General features: G+C 42.4%; 2 protein-coding genes across 8 annotated transcripts in view; both read right to left on the bottom strand.

Annotated features, from left to right (window-relative positions):
* mrtfba (myocardin related transcription factor Ba) overlaps nt 1–16,186 on the bottom strand; it is a 41,044-nt gene extending 24,858 nt beyond the window's left edge. For all 4 annotated transcript variants that reach the window (XM_074620620.1, XM_074620621.1, XM_074620622.1 and 1 more), the window contains exons 1-3: nt 16,014–16,186; nt 4,911–4,999; nt 1,561–1,793 (exon numbers count right to left, since the gene is read on the bottom strand). In XM_074620620.1, the coding sequence (XP_074476721.1) occupies nt 1,561–1,714 (154 nt within the window). In that variant the 5' untranslated portion in view covers nt 1,715–1,793; nt 4,911–4,999; nt 16,014–16,186. The remainder of the gene's footprint in view (nt 1–1,560; nt 1,794–4,910; nt 5,000–16,013) is intronic.
* Nucleotides 16,187–18,933: 2,747 nt separating this feature from the next.
* ercc4 (excision repair cross-complementation group 4) overlaps nt 18,934–22,251 on the bottom strand; it is a 37,069-nt gene continuing 33,751 nt past the window's right edge. For all 4 annotated transcript variants that reach the window (XM_074620625.1, XM_074620626.1, XM_074620627.1 and 1 more), the window contains 5 exons: nt 22,068–22,199; nt 21,848–21,952; nt 20,787–21,441; nt 20,570–20,682; nt 18,934–19,689 (listed from right to left, as the gene is read on the bottom strand). In XM_074620625.1, coding sequence (XP_074476726.1) covers nt 18,950–19,689; nt 20,570–20,682; nt 20,787–21,441; nt 21,848–21,952; nt 22,068–22,199 — 1,745 coding nt within the window. In that variant the 3' untranslated portion in view covers nt 18,934–18,949. The remainder of the gene's footprint in view (nt 19,690–20,569; nt 20,683–20,786; nt 21,442–21,847; nt 21,953–22,067; nt 22,200–22,251) is intronic.

The raw sequence follows: 22,251 nt of genomic DNA, 5'->3' as shown, positions 1-22,251 counted from the left end.
TGCAGAGAGCGGCAGCCGCAGTGCACCGTGCATGACGGCACAAAACCCTACGATTATCCAAAAATGTGTTCAATCCACAGCTCTAACTGAACACACTGCGTTTCTTGACTGTATCTGACAAATTAGATTTTTCTAAGCGTGATGATCAATATCACAGGGAAAGCCATGAACTGATCTCCTTACACCATCTAAGCCACGATCAGGAACTGGCAAAAAGGCAGCAGTGAATGTAACCCACTCCTGAAGCCTGGTAATCGTGTACCCATCCATCAGTGTCTGAATCAGCCAGTACCCATGTGGCTGCCAGAACAACACCAACATCGTGAGGCTAATGAAAAGCTAACATGTAGGCTGGCTCGCACAAAAGAAAAAGCTGATGGAAGCTTCACTCACTTTTATGGCCCATTTTGAACTTAATAGTTCTGTGTGTATGTGTGTACATGCATTAACAGTGTGTAGGCTGTCTGTGTATAAAGGGTATTTAAGGACAAACAGGGCTGCCATAAGCGTCACCATGCTGGAGGAGTTGCAACAAAGGCAAGGAGCATAATGTTATTATATATTGTACATTAGCTGTCAAGTTTGATTTAGATGGGAATTCAATTTCAGTGAATGTTTTTAGGGAGAGTTATTCATTTTTAACTCTCCATACATTTCTTATGTTTTGACCAATCAAGAATAAACAGTTTTTCATCTTCTTCCTGACTGTTTTTTCTGCCTTTTTTCTGCCTTTTTACACTGACGAGAGGCACCTCCTTAGTATTTTTGCAGAAGGAAGAGGTGATTAATAGCGCGAAGTTAACGCAACAAATTTCTTTAACACAATTTGCGATTTTTAATTAACCTCTTAAAATCCGATGGGCCGCTATTCGATCTTTAGGAGGTTGTAGTGGGCTCAGTTTTAAAGCTAGAGTGAAGATATCATATCAACCATGTCATTATAGCTTGTCGGCAAAGAGGCTAAATAACGCTCCAAAGTTGTGCTAAATTTTGGCAAGGAAAGGCATGGCCATTTTCAGAGGGGTCCCTTGACCTCTGACCTCAAGATATCTGAATTAAAATGGGTTTTATGAGTACCCACGAGTCTCCCCTTTACAGACATGCCCACTTTATGATAATCACATGCAGTTTGGGGCAAGTCATAGTCAAGTCAGCACACTGACACACTGACAGCTGCTGTTGCCTGCTGGGCTGCAGTTTGCCATGTTATGATTGGAGCATATTTGTTATGCTAAATGCAGTACCTGTGAGGGTTTCTGGACAATATTTGTCATTGTTTTGTGTTATTAATTGATTTCCAGTAATAAATATATACATACATTTGCATAAAGCAGCATATTTTCCTACTTCCATGTTGATAAGAGTATTAAATACTTGACAAATCTCCCTTTTAAGGTGCATTTTGAACAGATAAAACAAATGTGCGATTAACTATTTTAATCGATTGACAGCCCTAGAAAATAGAAATCTTTTTTGGTCACTCTTTCATCATGGTGGCCTGTTCAATGTATCTTCTGTCCTAGCATGCCATGACAGGCCTGTACAGCAGCATTTCCTCACCGTTTTTGCGTTCATTGAGCGGAGGTAGCGGCTGCAGCGACAGCTCCTCCATCTCGTGGGTCACCGCCTCGCTCTGAGGACTGGGCAGCAGCAGGCTCGACATCTCGCAATCCCCCTCAGCCCCTAGCTGCCCGTGAGACGCCTGGAGCTCCATCTTGCCTCGTTGAGGGGAGGAGAGGCAAGCAACGGGGGGGTATGGGTCACCGTCCCTTTGGTTGCTGTCTCGCTGCTACCTGCGTACAAGAAGAGAGAGTGAGGAGTTAAGAGGGAAATCTAGTAACTGCTTTGCTCCTCTCGCTGAAGAACTCAACAGGAGGAATACATCACTCAAGGATATTTTGTGGGCTTGTCATGAAGATCAGTAATTCAGAATAATAACCATCATCCTGTTGGTATGACTACTTCACCCAACTGGTGAAATGCTAAGGGTGGCATTTCAATTGGGCCATCTGGAAGAGCTCAGTCGCAGCCCAAATTATTCATTAAACGAGCTGGGTCGGCTATTATACTGAATAATCGCCTCAAACCGCTGCTCGTGAGAAACAACGCCAGTTTATGCATGAATGTTCTCTCTGTTCAGACAGGCTTCATAATCTGGAATATGACGTCGCTGTGGCGGTTTCAAACCGGGGGAACGGAAACATTTCGGGGAGCAAAACAAACAGTTTAGTATCCATGGCTTCCCAACAGCCTCTTAACCAGACTGCTCGGTCTGAACATGCATGCTATTTATCGCTCTTCAGCAGCACCCACATCTAGCCATTCCAGGACCTAAGCACTCTTAACCGCCCTGTTGGGTTGCTTTTGGCTGATCCACTTTGTTCGTATGGCTGCTTTTATTTCTCCCTGTAGGTCCTTAAAGTGCCAAAGGCATTACACGGCCCAGGGAGACTACAGGACCTAAGTGGACTCATTGGGTTTCAACATGTCTGAACGTTCATTCTGGTTGCTGAATGCTGATGTCATGTATCCAAAAACAACAAATACTGAACCTCGTGCTTCATCATAATCGTGTTCTGCTTTTAAAGATTGTGTGATAATCTATAAAAAATGCTGTCGCTCAGTGCAAGGAACATATATTTTCACAAACACATACACTGAATTTCTGCTGTTTGCCAGACGTAAAGCTCTTTGTTTTTCTGCTTTACGGACATTCTGTGACTAGTGATCACTGTAGTTTACACTAAACATGGTATTCCTTAATGACAAGTTTATAATATTCTTGTGGTAATAAAAACTGGGGAGAACAATTGAGAGAGAACAAAATATATTAAATGGGCTGCTGATTATGTGCTAGAATTCATTTAAGTAAATGAAAAAAAAGCAAACTGGTATTTTTTCAAATATGATTTTTTTCTTCTTTTTTTAAATTTTCACCAGTTTTTTTAACATTCAAAACAAACAATGATGACTTCTAAATTATATTTTGAACACTATAAATAGGGGCTGCACGGTGGTGCAGTGGTTAGCACTGGCGCCTCACAGCTAGAGGGTTGCAGGTTCGAATCCGGCTTGGGACCCTTCTGTGTGGAGTTTGCATGTTCTCCCCGTGTTAGCGTGGGTTTTCTCCGGGTACTCCGGTTTCCTCCCACAGTCCAAAGACATGCAGGTTAGGTTAATTGTGGACTCTAAATTGCCCGTAGGTGTGAGTGTGAGCGTGAATGGTTGTCTGTCTCTATGTGTCAGCCCTGCGATGGACTGGCGACCTGTCCAGGGTGTACCCTGCCTTCGCCCAATGTCGGCTGGGATCGGCTCCAGCCCCCCCGCGACCCCTAACGGGATAAGCGGTTGCAGATGGATGGATGGATGGACACTATAAATAATTAGCCCTAGCCATACATGTCACAAATAAAAGGCGTAACAACTCAAACTTGTTATAAAAATACTAAATAAATGCAATAAAAAGGTGATAAGCAAATAAAGGTGGAGCTCTTTCATCAAAAAGATGCAATAAAAAAATGTAGTCGGTCAAAACTTCAAATCACAACTGTTACGCAAAATAGATGCAGCCTTTGTAGATCATTTTAAAATTTGACCTGATTTCAATATTTTTATGCTGCTGCAGCTGTAGAAGAAACCTGCTATATATGATTAGTAGGTTGTCCGTGGGTCAAATTTATATAAATGTATACAGTGCTGGTGTTGTTTGTTTACATGGTTTTTATTTTTTATTTTTATGAATGTCTGGCGGACAAATCCTCATAAATAAAATGACTATAAGTAATTATTTCACAGTCAGAGTTTTATATCTGACTATCTGTCTTTCAGACTTCCTCATGTACTCTGTAATAACTGTTACCTGCTATATCTGTGACATTTTGGGAGTGTGCCTTCAGCCCCACCAATCAAACGTCAAGTATTAACATGGGAGTCAATCCCAGTTCACTTGGCAGTTACTGGCAATCTGAATTGGTGCATGTTGAGTCTGGCAACCTCGACAAAATCACCACACTCTTGGCTTCTGACCCGCAGCCACTTTCTGGCCCCTTAATGATGATGAGGTGCCGCTAAAACGCCCCGCTACAGACGTTACTCAGGCCTTGATGTTCGACCTCAGGGGTTTTCTGTGGCAGAACAGTCCAGTCACAGCGTCTTCAGTGACTAACACGTCTCTGCTCCGTAGCATCTAAGTACTTCCTATAGATTACATCAAACTGTGCATCATGCGCTGTGAGGCCTTTTGCTTGGAATTTTCTGGGCCAAGTCAAAGCTGTTAGAAAGGGACTCTACATGCACGCTGGTCAAGAGTCATCTCTCTCAGGTTGTATTTCAGTGGAAGGAGGAGGTCATTCAGCAATGAAATTTAGTCAGTCAGGTACTGGATTTCACTCCTCACTGCAGAATAATTTTCCTTCCCCTCAGTTTCTCTAACAAAGAGTTGGAACACGAACTGAGACGGAAAGATAAACAGCACTTAATTCCCTTTTTAAGTATCTGGCCCTTCATGCAGAACTAACATCCTTTGCCAATTGAGGTAGGTTTATGTGATCCACATTTTGATTGGGATCAAATAAAAGTCGCCAACTTTGGTGTTTAATTTCAGGATGAACTGATCAAAGCTTTAGTCAAGTTTACAGATCTTGAAAAAGAAGTCTGACAATATTGGTTTCACTCACGATTTCACAAAGAAGTACACAAATACAGAAAAAGAGTGATAATGAAGAAATGAACACAAATATATTTCAGAGTTCATCACAACCTCCTAAACCAGGTCAAATTTGTTTGTGTGCTTGCCTGTGAAGTGAAAGGCCCAACTATACGAGGGCAAACAAAAGGCTTGGTAGGCAACTGTCTACCAATTGTTGATGAATCAAAAATAGCACTCTTTCAATCGATGAATTCATGCCTACCTGTAGTGGCAGAGGACAGCGAGGGAGAGAGGAAAGAGACGTCCGGGCTAGTTGCTGTGAAGAGTCCCGGCTAAGCCATGGAGTCGAACCTGGAAGGAGAGAGAAAGGAGCAAACCTAAATATCACCAATACAACTGAAAGAGATGATCCAAGCAGGATCTTACCTCTACCCAGCAGATTACAATTACATAGTATGTTCAGTCCTGTAATATCTTTTACATTTAATTTTCAGTTTCTAAAGTGAGATTATGTAGGTAGCCCTCTTCTCTGTCTCGGTCCAGCCATGTTGGCTATTGCTGGTCCCTCTGCCTTTGTTTATCCCCAAAAAATGTAACTTTTATCAATGGAAATTTAAAATACATTTTCTAAAGATATTACAGAGAGCAAGATAAAAAAAACAACCCCCAAAAAACATTGAAACAATGGCATGTTCTTACTTGGAGTTATGGCAAAGACACACTACAATTACTTTTTAAATACATTAAATACTAGGGGTGTATACATCGATCTTGATCGATATAGCGACTCAGTGATCAACGATCCAATATCATCAATTCAAAGTGAAAATACATACATGTCGTCAACTTTAAGATACGTATTTATTTTGAAATTCTTAACTGATAAAAAACATTTGCACTTTATAGTGAACAGGAGGTCTATTTATTAGAAAATAGATTGTTTTTTCATTTAAATGTCTGGAAGATCCCAGTAATAAAATTGTCAAATCATAATTAAGTTGCTTTTTGTGAGCTGATATAAATCTGATTGTGTTAAATATATATGAAATATGATATCGTCTCATATCGATTGCAGGCCCCTGAATTAAAATCGATATCAGCAAATATCGTATTGTTGTTCAAAGAATCTATGTAATATTGTGATTTACACCCCTATTAAATACTTTTTAAAGCGTAAAAAGGGGAACCATTAAAATCCATTAAAAAATAATGAAATAAAAACACATATACACACACAGTGCTGAACCAGACCCTGATGCAGCTTGAATAGGTGTGTTTGAAGACAAGTGGAGAATAAAACAGATGATAAGTACCACTTAAAGATGTCTGAATGAAACTAGCCGACACTTAAGGTCTGAAAATTGATGTTCACAGGTTGCTAGGAAAACCTGCAGCGAGTGGTCTCTATGACGATGGAAGTGGATCCTTCACGCAGAGACAAGAGAAACTCTTATTTAATATAACTACATTAGGGTCTTATTGATGTTTCAATTTACTGGCACTCAGGGCAGATCATGGTCTTGTACTACATATCAGATGTTTGCCAGTTATGTTTGTTTATGTGGGTTCCTTCCTGACCACAGCATCATAAATACTGTGAGCTTCTTTTTTGGCTATGATTTCCAGATGCTGTTTTTCGCCAGTAAGGTTGCAGGTTTGTGTCATTAAAATAGAAAAAATAATCGCATACTGACATAAAAAAGTGTGTATTAAGTGGCAAATAACAACCAAAAACCCACATCAGTCAACCTATCGATTTCAACTGGCAGGCCTAAAAGGCCAAGAAAGGTGTCAGCAGGATTAGTCAGAGCACTACATGCTGTGTGTATATATATATATATATATATATATATGTGTGTTGATGGAAACGAGGGTGGGTGGACGAGTGACAGAGAGAAAGGAGGCTATAAAAGAGAGAAGAAGGAACAAACAACTGTCACGGCTGACGGGGCGTTGTGGGATAAACATCGGCGCTTACCCGGCAGAATCAAAGAGCAGATCCAGATGGCAGGCGCTGCGTGTTGCTCTGCACTGGACTGCTCTTTTAACGGCACGGGGCAACAAGTACCATGTGTTCCATCAAAGGGCAATGCACACATATGGTACAAACACACACCAGTAAACACACGACTAGTTTCAGCGGTGGGCTTAACAGCAGAGGGTATAAAGAGGTTTGCGTAGGTCAGCGCGGTACTATATTATTCTGCTTACAAGGCAGTGTTGTCTTTTTACTCGTCACAATTAAAAAAATGATTTTTCCGGAGCTTGTGATGTAAGTAGCTAAAAAGTGAGCCATCTCGCTTCTTTGTCATCTCTGTTGAGAGTTGCACGTACACAGTGCTGATCGGGCGAGAAAATGGCGGCAGGTAAAGACAAAGTTTATGAGCTGAAGTACAAGCGAGCATTTCAATTATCCTGGAAACAGGTTAGCCAGGGTGGCGTTAGAGGATGAGGGCGAAACTCCAGATTCATTTACTTAAAAAGGGAACTATTATGCTGTTGTGCTTTTTCCTTTTGTGTGTTTCATAGTTTTTTAGTGCATGTAAAAGGTCTGCAAAGTTACAAAGCCAAAAGTCCACGCCAAAGGGTGTTACTCTCCCTCACCGAAACACTGCTCCTGAACTGCCTGAAACGCCTTGCTTCAAGTCCCGCGTTTTCTTCCGTAACGTTGTGATGTCACCAAGTAACACATTTAAATAATTCCTGCTAAGGAGTTAGCTTGGCACGCCCTCAAAAAAAAAAAAACTAGTTAGAGTGGATCTGGAGCGGAGTCCAAAGAGTTTGGTTCGGTTGACCATACGGGTGGAAAAAAAAAATCGATTCACCTATGTATTGCAATTTCTTAACAATTTTCAAATAATTTGTTTAATGCCAGAATCAATATATTTGCTTCATTTGAATCTATGCGGAGGTAGACGGAAGTTACCACTTTTATTATTGTAGTTAGAGTAATGTGACGTCATATCCGTATCCTGCATGCTAACAATGTCATGGACAGGAAATGTTTTGCGGTAATGTGCGGTCAAGCCAGCTGTCACTCTTATCTCCGTAGTCGAATCGGCCGACGCTGAATCTGTAGCGCACCCATATACTGACATTTATGTTAAATGCATTCAAACGGCCCCGATGGAGCTGAAAATGGATGGATAAAGAGAACAGAGCTCACGGGAGAGCTAGCGACGGACTTGGTGAAGTTAGTGGAAGTATACACGAGTGACTAAGCCTTGTTTTCAAAATAAGGTGTTAACAAAGGGAACTGTATATATAAAATACATATGGAAATAAGATTAACTGGATTATATTCACCAGAAGTATAAAACATTACATGTCCCATTAAAAGCAGGAGCTCAAACAGAGCGTTTCAGTCAGAGGGTGAAAAGAGGTGCTGCAGCACAGCCAGTACGAGAAAAATAAAGCGTTTTTTGAACATTAAAGCATATAAACATGCTCTAGTAGAAACCTTAAATACAAGTATGCACCTGAAAATGAGCATAATAAGTCCTCTTTAAATAAAGATTAAACATGACAATAAACTCTGGTCTTTGTTGTTATTTCATAACCGCTGATAAAACAATTTGTATAAGGGTAAGTCAAAATTTACTTTGGGCCAGCAGATTTCTGACCCGCTCAACATTAACGTTGAACTCTGTACATGAAATCTGATCTCTGCATTTGACCCATCCTAAGCATTTAAGAGAAGTGGGCTGCTGTAAAGCGCCCGGGGAGCAACTTGGGGTTTAGTGTCTCGCTCAAGGACACTTCAACATGAGGACAATAGGAGCTGGGTAACTGCCAAAAAAGACGACCCGCTCTACCCCCTGAGCCACAGCCGCCCCTGCCACTGGGTGTGTTTGGTATTTCAAGGTGAAGGGTCATTGCAGTGGCCCACCTGTACATCAATCATTAACACTGTGCTTAACCTATCAGCACATAGCCTGCTTTCTTGCTAACGTGTTGCTAGCAACCTGTGATCTGGTCTGCTCAACATATCATTAAGACAAACGAATGAAGACCGTCATCGTAGAGAAAACTTTATAAGCGCCATCAGAAACGAGCAGCCCTTTATCGCATTACAGTATTATTCTTAAAACAAAACAACACTGGTATGGGGTATCAGTGCCACACAGAGTGATTGTCAGAGGCAACAAAAGTTAATCTTCAATCAGTATTTGTACAGCTAGTGAGGAAGACAGAAAAAGGAATTTGTGGAGGAGTATCGGTCATATACCGGTCAGAATAAAGTCGCAAAAACTGGACGGCCTGTAAGGGCCTGAAAAGTCAAAGAGCCCCGCTAGACACTCAACCAAAAGACCCAACAAACGGACGGCCATCTTTCTATCCAACTGCTCTCACTGGAAGAGCTAAAAATACATTCTAACAGACTTCCAAATGAGATATTTTACTTATGGAACAAAAACATTTCCATTACCCCACAGACTTCAGTTTGATGGTGGTTTAAAGACAATCCTCTTCATTACCGATGCTTATTGTGAAGCTCAATGCAATGTTGGCATCATTAACTGAAAACAAACTGGTTTCATCTGTGTTTTATCATCTGCAGCACGAAATCAGAGTCCAACTAGGTAATCATGATGTAGTATGCAGTATGATGGCAGTAACTGGGTGTGTCTACCCCCTGAGGCGTTTGTTCCCTCTTTCTCACAACCTTATAAAAGGCATGAACATATCCAGTACAGGTGAGAGGCTTTATGACGTTCTACCGCGAGCATCTCCCTGATTGTCATAAGGCACACATAAAAACATGTGGGTGTGGATTCAGGCTATGAAACAATATTGAAAGTCTAACCAGTATTTCACAATCCTGTTTTCAGCAAAACAATCAGCGAATCAATAATTCTGCAGCCATAAAACGGAATAGGAACGATTACAACCACAGAGCTACGTATCCACAACAGTAACAAAAACAGAGATACCACCACTTTCCTGTCTCTGCCTACTAGGACATGGGTCATCTTTACTACAAATAGGCCTGGCTGTGAAGCCTTCACTTGATGAAGTTCCCACAAGCACTCACATACACATTCACTCAACTGACAGCATGAGATAACTGAAAACTGCAGCTTAGGTCTATGTAAGCCAGCCAGTGACCGGACCAATCAGCGTCCTGTGAGGAGCTACTGGCAGCTATGGGCATGGTTTATGTGTTTATGTGTTTATGTGACGTGACGACACAGAGTAGCAACTGTTCGTTGAAAACAACAATGCGGCCCCTTAAGAGGTTAGCGTAGATGCCACAATAGCATCAGTTTAGAACTGCAATGATTAATCGATTAAATGATTAGTTGTCAACTATTCAATTAATTGCAACTATTTTGATAATCGATTCATCTGTAATTTTTTAAAGAAAAAAAGTCTCTGATTTCAGCTTTTTAAATGTGTTTTATCTAGTTTCTTTACACCTCTATGACAGTAAACGGAATATTTTTGAATTGTGGATAAAACATGACATTTGTGGACGTCATTTTGGGCTTTGGGAAACACTGATCGACATTTTTCACCATTTTCTGAAATTTTATAGACCAAACACCTAATCGATTATTCGGGAAAATAATCGACAGATTGATTAACAATGAAAATAATCGTTAGCTGCAGCCCTACATCAGTTATATCAGAACTAGAGAGTATTTCTTCAGTGAAAGAAGAGCAAAGAACGGCACTGAAGGCTTTTCTCGATGGAGATTTTTTTTGCTCTTCTCCTGACTGGCTTCGGTAAGAGATTGATTGACAGATAGTTCATCCAATCACCTGCCAAGTATTTTGCCTGCCCTTTTCCAAACAGTTTCCAATGACGGCTTCTCAGATGTTTCTGTGTAGGGCTGTACAATTAATCAATTTGATCGAAAATGGCCTAGTGCAATTTTCAAATTGCAGGAGGCGCAATTATTTTTAAAGGCGAAATGTGTCAAAATACCGTTTAAATTCACTATTCTCATGCTGTAGAGATGTCCAGGCCAACTCATCATATTCTACACACTTAAGATAATATCTTTGTTTGGTAAAGATCCTTGCAAAAATCACACGACTTTAATATGTTTTTCAATGAAAATGAGAATAGTGATGTAAAAATTATCATTCCCCCTAATATCACAAATCATACTGCAATTGCAAAATTATTGCAATTAGATATTCTTTCAAAATTATTCAGCCCTAGTTCTGTGTAAACAAACCATCTGGCATGTCAGGTTATTATCACCTAGCCCTATAAGCCATTCATTCTGTAAATGTGTGAGAAATGCTAAACAAATGTACCATGCACATACAAAACACACACTTCGACTAGCACACAGCATGAGAACCACTACGTGCCAAACTACAGTCTTCAAACTGCATTTTTCTGGGCCTTAAATAGACCACGTCTGGTTCCAACAAAAATGTCTTCTTTTATCCAGAGATAAGACAGAAATGATGTCATCGCTGTGGCTCATTCACACGAGTCACTGTTCTGCCCTGTTCCCCACAGACACACGTGTGGTGTCGTTTCCTTCCTGGCTGCCTTTGTGCACTTTGCTGAAAAGATCTTCTGAAAACAGTACAAAAGGCTCAATGGGTGGAAACCAAACACTATAGGACTGTCTCACCTAAGAAAAGACCATTACAGCAGTTACATAGCCAAACTTCAACAGAGAGTGCGGCCTGTCATGAACAATTTTGTAGACTGGTTATGTAAAATAGTTTCTGAGAAATGAAAACAAATCTGACTCAAGTGCCCCGGTGAATTGTGGGTAGCCTGTCAGTACTAACAACTCCTGCACCTCAGTATAGTCTGATTTGCCACAATCACTGTAACCAGGGTCTGAAATTAGCACCTTGTTGGCAATGGCGGATAAAGTCGTCAGGCCATCCGCCACTTTGGCAGACAGAGAAAACGCTAGTGATGGGAATAGAGAACCGGTTCCTAGTTGTCCGATTCCTTGGCATGTCATGCCTCCGTGTCTATCGACTCCTCTTATTGATGCTTTCCGACAGTTACGCACGCAGGAGGAGAGTTAGTAACGTTACCTGTTAGCAGCTGGTGGACAGCACAGTCCTGCTTGGTTAAATAACGGAGCTACTAATGTTAACTGAGGTTCCATTGAGTTAAATAACGAAGCATTCATGCTCAGTAAAAATGACTATTGGGCGAAGGTGAATGACAACTGGCAAGAAACTTGAATAAATCCAGTTGTTTGAAGGAGATGTTTTCACAGCAATATGAAATAAATAATAGAGAGGGAATTATGACCTGTTTAACTTCCTAACACTAGCTCTTAACAGCTCATAATACATCATTAAAACTACTGATGCCAAGATTTTTTTTAATAAAAGCTTATATTTAAATAATCATTTCAATTGTGTGTTTTATGCAAATAACCACAATAAATGAAAATAGCAAAGTACAGTGCTGAGTAAAGTACCTTCCCACCGCCAAAAAATAGGGCTCCCCCAGAAGCTACGGTGTAATTCGAACACTAGAATTTACCATGCATACAGGTTTCGTCCGAAATCACACATTATGCACTACATACTCAACAGGTGTAGTATTGTTCAGCATACTTTTGTGTGAATAACCAAACAGTAGTGTGTATCTCTTCGGACGCACTGAGCAGTAATTTACGTCGTCACTTTCTGAGAGTTTCCTTGCCAGTTGGAGACATGTAACCATGGTAACCCGTGCCAACCTTATGTGATCAAAACGACGATTTGTTTGAATCAAAGTCTGAATTGATTTAAAATCAAATCAAAGCAAACTGATGTTACAGAGCTGTCCGTCAACGTCCATTATGAACGTTGTCCTCACTACTGCTTTGCATTGTGGGATATTTATGCTGCCGTAGTGTCCAGCGTTGCATACTGTAATATCTCACCGGAAATAGTAGGCAATTCGTGTACTATTGGTTCCATACTAAGGTTCGGACATACTGAAATATCTCACATACTGTTTTAATGTACTAAATAACATGTTAGTATGGAATTTCGGACACAACCACAATGTCTTTTATGTAAAATATATCGAACATTGAATGACATCACATCTAAAATGTTATTCCTTCATATTCCAGGAAGTGAAACAAAAGTTAATCTCAGACCCTGACTGTAAGGGTCCAATATTAGAACATTCTAAAATCAGTGGACACAAATCGGGTACTATAAAATGCAAACATGTCTGCCTGCATTGTGCTATTTGGTTTCATTTTAATTCACCACACAGGGAGAGACATGGAAACCCTAGTCTGAAGTGATCTGAGCAGACAGTCTTTCCTGCAAACTAATACTGCACTGGGGGGTTGAAACAAGTACAACACACAGGGATATATGGCTTACAGCCTTCGGGATAATTACTTTTTCCATCCGACCACAAGCACAGTGTTTAAGTTAATAATTCACACTTTGCAGTGGCAGACTTTGACTGGACGGGGTCGCCTCTGAAACTATTTTTATTTTTTATTTTCCTTTATTTAACCAGGTTAGTCCCACTGAGATCAACGATCTCTTTTATGATGAACCTGGCCAAGATAGCAGCAAGACAGTTATAGTAAAAGTAACAGACAACACATAAATTAACAACATTAAAATACAATGTTGCTCATACAAAAACACTTGCACACAGACAACCTGGACTGCAGCGATTTCACCAGAGCTTTAAACTCATTCAAGGTAACTAAGTTTTGAAGTTGAAGATCAGATTGTAAATTATTCCAAGCAGTAGGTGCCGAAAAACCTAAAAGCTTTCTTTCCCATTTCAGTTCGTACTTTGGGAACAACAACTACCACATCCTGACCGTCTATATGACTCACACAGACCGCGACCTGTGTGTGGATTTGCCACTGCAGCACCACTAACGTTACCTCACTTTCCTCTCTTCAATCGATTGGAAGATAAGATCCTCAGGGTTTGTGCAAGCGAAAGGGCCTCATTACACAGCGCTGCGTGGATAGTATTACTTGAGTAATGGGGCTGCCAACTCACAGTGATAGTGTATACCAGCTATTCTCTACCACTGGGCCGGGGCCCACTGGTGGGCCTCAGAGTTGCACCTAGTGGGCAGCGGAGGTACTGACAAATGGTTAGATTAACCTCTTCAGAATCCAACGGCCGCTCTTCTGTTTTTCAGAGGTTGTAGCGGGCGGGTTTTAAAGCTAGAGGAAGGATACTGGAATGAAACTAAAAATCCTAAGGAGTCCCTTGGTCCCAATCATGCCATGCTATAGCTTTTCGGGAAGGAGGCTAAATAACACTTCGAAGTTACGCTAAATTTTGTCGAGGAAAAACTGGCATGGCCATTTTCAAAGAGGCCCCTTGACCTCTGACCTCAAGATATGTGAATGACAATGGGTTCTATGGGTAACCCCGAGTCTCCCCTTTACAGACATATATGTCTCGGATGCAGTGACACAAAATGGAGTATTCTTTTAAACAAAAAGTGATGTTGGAGACAACCCTGCACCAGTAAAAGCTCCAGAGCATGTGGTGAGGACTAATGACCCTGAATAGTTTGGATTCATAATGGCAGGCAGTGATGAGGTGAGGGTAAGCTGAATATGTATGTGGGTCATTACACCTGACAGAGGCATAACACTTACTTATAGCCCAGTTTGTCATTTATTTGGGAAGGTGGTCCTCGAAATTATTTTAACAATCAGACGTGGGCCTCAAGTTACACAAGGTTGAGAACCCCTGGCATAGATGCAGCAATAGCATCAGTTTAGAAATGCAATGATTAATCAATTAATTGATTAGTTGTCACCTATTAAATTAATTGAAACTATTTTGAAAATCGATTAATCTGTAATTTTTTAAGATAAAAAGTCAAATTTCGTGGGCCTCAAGTTACAAAAGGTTGAGAAGCCCCTGGTGTGTGCCATGCTGCAGCATTCAGAGAGCATCCAGAGAGCATCCAGAGCATTCAGAGAGCATCCTGGCTCTCATTCAGAGAGCATTCAGAGAGCATTCAGAGAGCATCCAGAGAGCATCCAGAGCATTCAGAGAGCATCCTGGCTCTCATTCAGAGAGCATTCAGAGAGCATCCAGAGAGCATTCAGAGAGCATTCAGAGCATCCAGAGAGCATCCTGGCTCTCATCCAGAGAGCATTCAGAGAGCATCCAGAGAGCATCCAGAGCATTCAGAGAGCATTCAGAGAGCATCCAGAGCATTCAGAGAGCATTCAGAGAGCATCCAGAGAGCATTCAGAGAGCATTCAGAGAGCATCCAGAGAGCATCCAGAGCATCCAGAGAGCATCCTGGCTCTCATCCAGAGAGCATTCAGAGAGCATCCAGAGAGCATTCAGAGAGCATCCAGAGAGCATCCAGAGCATTCAGAGAGCATCCAGAGAGCATCCAGAGCATCCAGAGAGCATTCAGAGAGCATTCAGAGAGCATTCAGAGAGCATCCAGAGCATCCAGAGAGCATTCAGAGAGCATTCAGAGAGCATTCAGAGAGCATCCAGAGAGCATCCAGAGCATCCTGGCTCTCATTCAGAGAGCATTCAGAGAGCATTCAGAGAGCATTCAGAGAGCATTCAGAGAGCATCCTGGCTCTCATTCAGAGAGCATTCAGAGAGCATTCAGAGAGCATCCTGGCTCTCATTCAGAGAGCATTCAGAGAGCATTCAGAGAGCATTCAGAGAGCATCCAGAGCATCCAGAGAGCATCCTGGCTCTCATTCAGAGAGCATCCAGAGAGCATCCAGAGCATCCAGAGAGCATCCTGGCTCTCATTCAGAGAGCATTCAGAGAGCATTCAGAGAGCATCCTGGCTCTCATTCAGAGAGCATCCAGAGAGCATCCAGAGCATCCAGAGAGCATCCTGGCTCTCATTCAGAGAGCATTCAGAGAGCATTCAGAGAGCATTCAGAGAGCATCCTGGCTCTCATTCAGAGAGCATTCAGAGAGCATTCAGAGAGCATCCTGGCTCAGGAGGAAAGGGATGAAATAAACATGCAGTGCACAAACACAATACTGACAACTAGCTAGTTTAAACAGCAGTAACACATGTTCCTATGGAGGTTATTATTGACTGACATGGCTGTCGGCTCCACCACAGCTCCTGGTATCGCAGTGCAGGAGGATGGGTGGGTGTGGGATGAGCTAACGCTGGGCTAGCTACTTTAAATCTGACAGGTGAGTGAGTTGCAGACAATCATACCTGACAATGAAGCACTTCCGTGTCCATCATTCATAGGACTAAACAAAGTTAATATTAGTTACAGTCAAACCCCTCCACGCTTTGCTGCGCAGTCTCACCGAGCCTCAGTCTGCTGCCTCTTGTCTGCTTATCCTCGACAACAACAACCTCTTCAGTTAGCTCGGTTTAGCTTAGCACAGTGCTAACATGCTAAAAACAAGACAGCAGCCGCGGGCTCTTACCCAACTGCGAAGACTTGGAAGTCGGATATGTCCGAGCTCTGGTTCACGACGAGGTATCCATGAATGTCACTGGAGTTGTCTTGGTGTATTTCGTGTTTCTTCTCCTCTAGATGTGAGAGTGAAGTTTATCTCGCGCAGTAAAATGGCTGCGACTAGTCTGGGATCGGACGCAGAGTGACGTCATGACGCTGGAGTTTAGGAAGCCTCGAGGGACAGCAGTTACTACCCCATGAGCCTGACCAGTTTACTGCTGCTACCAAACTACATCACAATACCTCCACCGATTTCTATTTCAAAACAGTTTCCACCCAGAAAACTCATCTGTTTTTTGTTCTCACATAGTATTGGATAATGTTAGTGTTGCATAACTTGCAGGATGTATAAAACTAAATGTACATGACAGAATGATACTACTGTTGTGTGCTGTTTCTTCTATGTTATAGTTTATTTAAAGGGACTCTATGTAAGAATCAGATATGCTTGTTAACAGCGACACGTGTGGCCGTTAAGTCAACGAAAGTCAGCGTCGTGCTCGCGCTTGCTCGCTCTAAATAGACATGAACGAGCACCGCTCAAAACAGTGAGGTGACACACGTCAGCTAAAACCACAATATCACTCTATATTTCACCTGCTTGGCAGTAATGTTAGCTGACCAGACGAAGGTCTCTCCATGAATCACTGCTGATCCTGGTGTTGGCTTTTGCTCTTCAGCCTCCCGACCACAGCCAGAGGGAACGGGAGACACCGGCACCCGGTCAGAGACGATAACGTTTCTCGCTGCGGAGCACGGTCACTTCACAAGACACGGAAAACCTCTGTTGGTCTGGAGGAGCTGCAGCAGTTATTTCTGCACAAACGTCCCCTGTACATTCACTAGATATTCTCAGAGCTAAAATAACTCTTCTGCAGTGTGGAGTGTGTGCACGCATGCACTTGAGCGTGAGGCGAAATAGCGTGAACGTCTTGTCTGAACAGTGTAGCCACACGCGAGCGCGCATGGGACACCGACCCGGATTGATTTATACGTGTAAGAAGTTACAAACAGTCCCTTTAAAGCTTCAGTAGGCAGAATATCTTTGGCATCATTGGGCAAAAAATCTCATAATAACCTTTCAGCATATTGTAATTCAAGTGTTCTGAGAGAAAACTAGACTTCTGCACCTCATCATGGCTGTTTTCAGGCTTCAAAAAATCTAGCCCATGACGGGAGACTTTGGCCAATCACAGGTCATTTCAGAGAGAGGGAGCGTTCCTATTGGCTGTTCATTCGACGGAGGCAGCTGTCAATCTATCGCGAACTCCGATCAAACGGTCAAACTAGGCAGCGCTGAACAAATATGAATTAATAATCTGTTACTGTTATGTCTATTTCTCACCTCAAATGTTTTCAGAAACATCTTGTAGTGTACTGTTTAGCTGTAAAATTATATTATAATTTTTAGTACTTATATTTCTTTACATATATTTTGTTTATATTGTAGTATTATGTGCACATTGTAGCATTCTGTACATTATTTACATGTCACATACTCCTTAATTTCTATTTTCTTACATTTCTTATGTTTATATAAGAGCAACTGTAACGCCCCAATTTCCCCCCCCGGGGATCAATAAAGTATTTCTGATTCTGAATGTATTTGTGCTTTTGTTATATCTGGATATTTTGTTTCTCTCTCTCTCTCTCCGCTATACTCAGGTTTCTCTTGCAAAAGAGATCTTGATCTCAATGAGATTACCTGATTAAATAAAGGTTATGTACTGTGTATGAAGTACTATTCTTTGAAGCACTCATTTGTGGTATTTGAGCAATTTTTCCACCTCTGCATAACGCTGCCTAGAGTAAATGGAACCATCATCCTCGTCTTTCTTTTAACGATTTCAAAATTGACCGGCGGCATCACCACCCATTATCTCCGCAATCCATTTTTAAGGCGATAAAAAAAAGACATAAAAACTTGAATATTTTAAAACAAATATTTTGATAATAATGTATGTTTTTAGAGTGTGCTGTACTGTATTGTTCTACAAAGCTTTATTTTGAAACAGAGGTTATACAAAACACTTAAATATTACACTAAAATATTTACGGACTATATATTTTATTTACCAAGTTATTTAAAAAATCTAATACATGTTCAATTAGATTACAAAATACAATAGAAAAAAACAGTTCAGTTCATTCTATACATTAAAATAATACATATTTCCATTTTGATGACAAAGACTATACTGTACAAATGTAAGGTGTGAATTCAGTCTGCAATGTTCTACATTAACGGCATTGTCTTCCAGCTTTACAATGCTAAACTAATCCTGATACCAGGAAAAATATATTTCTATACATAAGTCAGATGCTTTAGCACAGTGGTTCCCAACCTATTTTCCTTGAAGCCTCCCTACTTGTCTCTAAGAAAAGCCCATATTTTCTGATCTCATCACCCTAAAAGAAATGACAAATCCTCGAACAAAATCCTCAATTTGAGCAAACTGTTTTTGACCGCAGTGAAAATGTTAAACGGCTAAAAGGCTAAATGCCAACAAATGTGGATTGAAGCAGAATATTTTGTTAGACAATTTTGGAAATTATATCATCTATCTTATTTTAATTAATGTTGACTTTTGGACTTTACAACGCTCTGGAGTTATTGGCAATGTTTGGATAACACAAGACTGAAACAATCCTTCGGAGCCACCACTGGAATCTAATTCTACTAATAGAAATTATCCAGTAAGTGTGTTATTATGATTTTAGTTATACGTGTGCAAACCTAATTTTGACAACGTCAGAGCAGACAAATCCTGGCGCACCCCTTGTGATCTTTGGCGCCCCCCTCAGGGGGGCCTGGACCCCAGGTTGGGAACCATTGCTTTAGAGGAAGAAGAAGGCATACTGTATTAATCCCTCTATAGGAAATTCAATTTGTTTTACTGCCTATCATGTCTGCTTGGCCTTCTGCACAGGAGGAGGGACGTCAGCGGCATTATGCAGAAACTCATACAGCAACTTAGCGTTGTTATTGTTCCCGAGTATCTCTGCCAGCTTGTCCTGGCTGAGTTTGGCTAAATCTGCCAGGCTGTCTGCGTTTTTTATAAGAGCCCGATAGTTTTTTGTATTGACCCCGGGCATTTTCAACAGGAAGTCATATGGTCCTGGGTTGTAGAGGTCTGCTGATTCCGCCACCATGTCTGACTCGGCTGTGACTGCTTGAGCTGCCGCGGCATCGGGTTCGGCGCGACCCTGCTTTAGATCCAAGAAGAGCTCAGCTGTGGCGTGTGGCGAGGTGCACCAGAGTATACGGAGCCGTGGGAAATGCAAGGTGAGCAAGGTGAGTTTTGAGGAAACATCATTGGACGATATCTCGTTGCGGAAATCTGATCGGGCTATTAAAGAAAACGGTTTCGCTGGGTCGAACTCGATGAGGAGCACTGGTTTCTTGTAGTACCGGGTCATGGAGAGACACTGGGTGTAGAGGCGGCCGCTCTGCAGCGAGCCGATCAGATCGCTGACGCTCTTGCGCTCGACGCACGTGTCCGGGGTCAGGATGTAGTCGCCTACTTCTAGGGTGACGGGCTCGATGTCCAGCCCGCGGCGGTGCAGCAAGGAGGGCAGTTCGCTGCGGAACTCCCGCATGTCCACGATGACTCGAGAGGGCTCTTTGGGCTGCTCCTGGCCTCCTGGTTATTGGACAGGAAAAGGAAAATAATCAGACACTTATTCAAGAAAATGTGGGACTTTTATAAAGGAAGACAAAGGAAACTGTTCAGGAAATTCAAAGAGAATCAAAAAACAGAACAAATCTTTCAAAAACGACTAAAAATAAGTCCCGTTTCCACCGCAGGAACTTTCCCCTAGAACTATGAACCTTTTGAGGAACTCGGTGCATTTTGACCGCAGAGACCAGTCTCTAAATTAAGTTCCGGGGACATTTTATGGGGCTTCTTTACCCCCAAAAAGGCCTTGGTCGGGGGGTAGTACTTTCTGAAAGTAGCGGAACTTTCGGGGTGGAGTTTGCAGGGATGATCATCGCTGATTGGTCAAACACACGCAGCGCTGCCCCTTCAACGGCTTCAACTTGTGCACCGTTTCATTCATAAACAAGGAAGTACTCTAGTATTAAAGTAAAGACAGAGATCGAGAGGGTGAGCGGTAGAAGAGGGAGACAGCGCGACGGTGCTGTGAATGAGAGAAAGAAAAGTTGTTTTCTGATTGTTTCACAGCAGTTACGTTCTAAAACGCAAATAAATAACCATCAAACAGATGATTTACTGTGGAGACAGATGCTCGTATATTAATTTTCCTCCTCTACATTTCATCTATTACATCTAAAGAGCATTAGTAAATATATGTGGCAGTAAATATCTGCTGTGACCACCAGCAGCCCTCGTCCCATGACATGTTGCTCAGCGGACTAATTTGCCTAATCTTCGCAGGTTCTTATACCGTGGTGGAAACACAGACAACAGTGGACTGAAGGAACCTTTTAGTTCCTTGAAAAGTAGTTCCAGGGACTAAAAGTCCTGGGAACATTTGGTGGAAACCTGGTTATAGACATGCCTGCTTTGCGGGTGTTGGTGGTGGCATTGGCAGGCTCTAAATTTCTAGCAAGGTCCAGGTTGGTGTCTTCTCGCCCCTCCCTCTCCTCTGGGATCACCATAGTAGCCTTTTCCCTGCAGAGAAACACACACACACACACACAAGGCACCAATGAGAAGCCGACACTTCAACAGCACATACATCAACAGATGCTTGAGGAGAGAGAACTGGTTCTGACCTGATCAGGTGCTCAAAGGCTTTCTTCTCCTTAGACAGCGCCGTCAGGTACTTCTGCTCTTCTGTCGAGCCTCCGTAGATGAGGAAATACACCCTCAGCGTCTTTCCGGGTCGGCTGGCTTTGTAGATCTCCAGCTGGCGGACGAAGCTGAGTTCGGCGTCATACAGCACCACGAAACTGGGCTCCACCTCGTGCAGCACTCGCGTCAAGCTGTGGGGGTCTGTGAGGCCTTTCAGCGGGTGAATGACGGTCAGCGGCTCCTTTAGGACGCCGTAGTAGGCGTCCGATGACAAATCCAGCTTCAGCTGATCTTCCTCCCCTCCGTCCTCCTCTGTCGGTTCATCCTCATCTCCGCTGCTGCCCATCGCCGCTGCTTCATCCTCTTTCCCCACCATCTGGGTCAGAGTCAGCGATGGCCTTTTTTTACTCTTTGTGGATTTTTTGTTCTGTGCAGGCTCCTTTCCCTTGGCTCCTTTTTTAGGCCAGCCGTTGCCCTTTTTGTGCGAGTCGAGTTCAAAGGCGGCGGCTGCAGCGGGGTCCCGTTTACCGACTGTGCGGGCGTACAGTCGGTTAAGCATCCAGTCGGAGCCGTGCCTGATGTACTGCTGCAGCTGGGCACAAGTCCTGTCGTCACTGGCGCAGATCAGCACAGCACCTGGGAGCAGTTACACAGACCACGCACATACCACGGTTAGGAGAGTGTGTGTGTCCATCCTTCTGTTAAAAGAGGCTGAATTCGATATTCAGAGCCTTTTTAACGTTCCGTCACGGAAGCGTAGCGACCAGGACAAACTAGCACACTCTGAGGATGACTTTGTGAAATGTCAGCTGGCCTTTCTGCTGGTTCTTTATTCAAAATTGAAGATTTCATCTTCTCATATGCTTTTCTTGTAGATTGAGGTGATTTCAATAGAAAACAAAACCACCTTTTGGAAACTAAAAGCTAGTTTCTATGAAATTCTGTTAATATAGTGCATTATATATAAATAGAGAGAATAGAGATGCTATACACTGTTGACACGATGGACCCTTATAGCGCTTTAACAGAACTGAGCTCTAACCTGGTTCATGCTGAGGGCTCTTGTTCTCCTTCTCAATCTCCTGCAGTACCTCGGTCAGAGCTCCCCACTTTGGGCTCGTTTCCAGCACAAGTTCCCGCTTCACCTCTGAAACAAACACACATACACACATCGAGCCTTTAGTCATTAACATACACATACAAGCAGATAACGTTGCAGATATCTACTCTGAAGAACAGAGATCTGTTCGTTGGTCGGTTACCTGAAGCAGAGGAGGACTTCGGTTTCTCCGCCTCCGGTCCCATTTTAAATTTCTTCTTGTTCTCAGGGATGCGGTACACTCGACCCCTGGCGTTCATAAACATGGAGGTGCTGGAGTCGAGGAACAACCACCCTGATGGTTGCAACAACAGGCGCATGTAATCAAACGCGGTGATTAATCGCAA

This window comes from Sebastes fasciatus, chromosome 20 (assembly GCF_043250625.1).
Source record: "Sebastes fasciatus isolate fSebFas1 chromosome 20, fSebFas1.pri, whole genome shotgun sequence".
NCBI classification, from domain to species: domain Eukaryota; kingdom Metazoa; phylum Chordata; class Actinopteri; order Perciformes; family Sebastidae; genus Sebastes; species Sebastes fasciatus.
The sequence above is the reverse complement of the archived record's forward strand: the minus strand, read 5'-3'. Positions and strand labels throughout refer to the sequence as shown.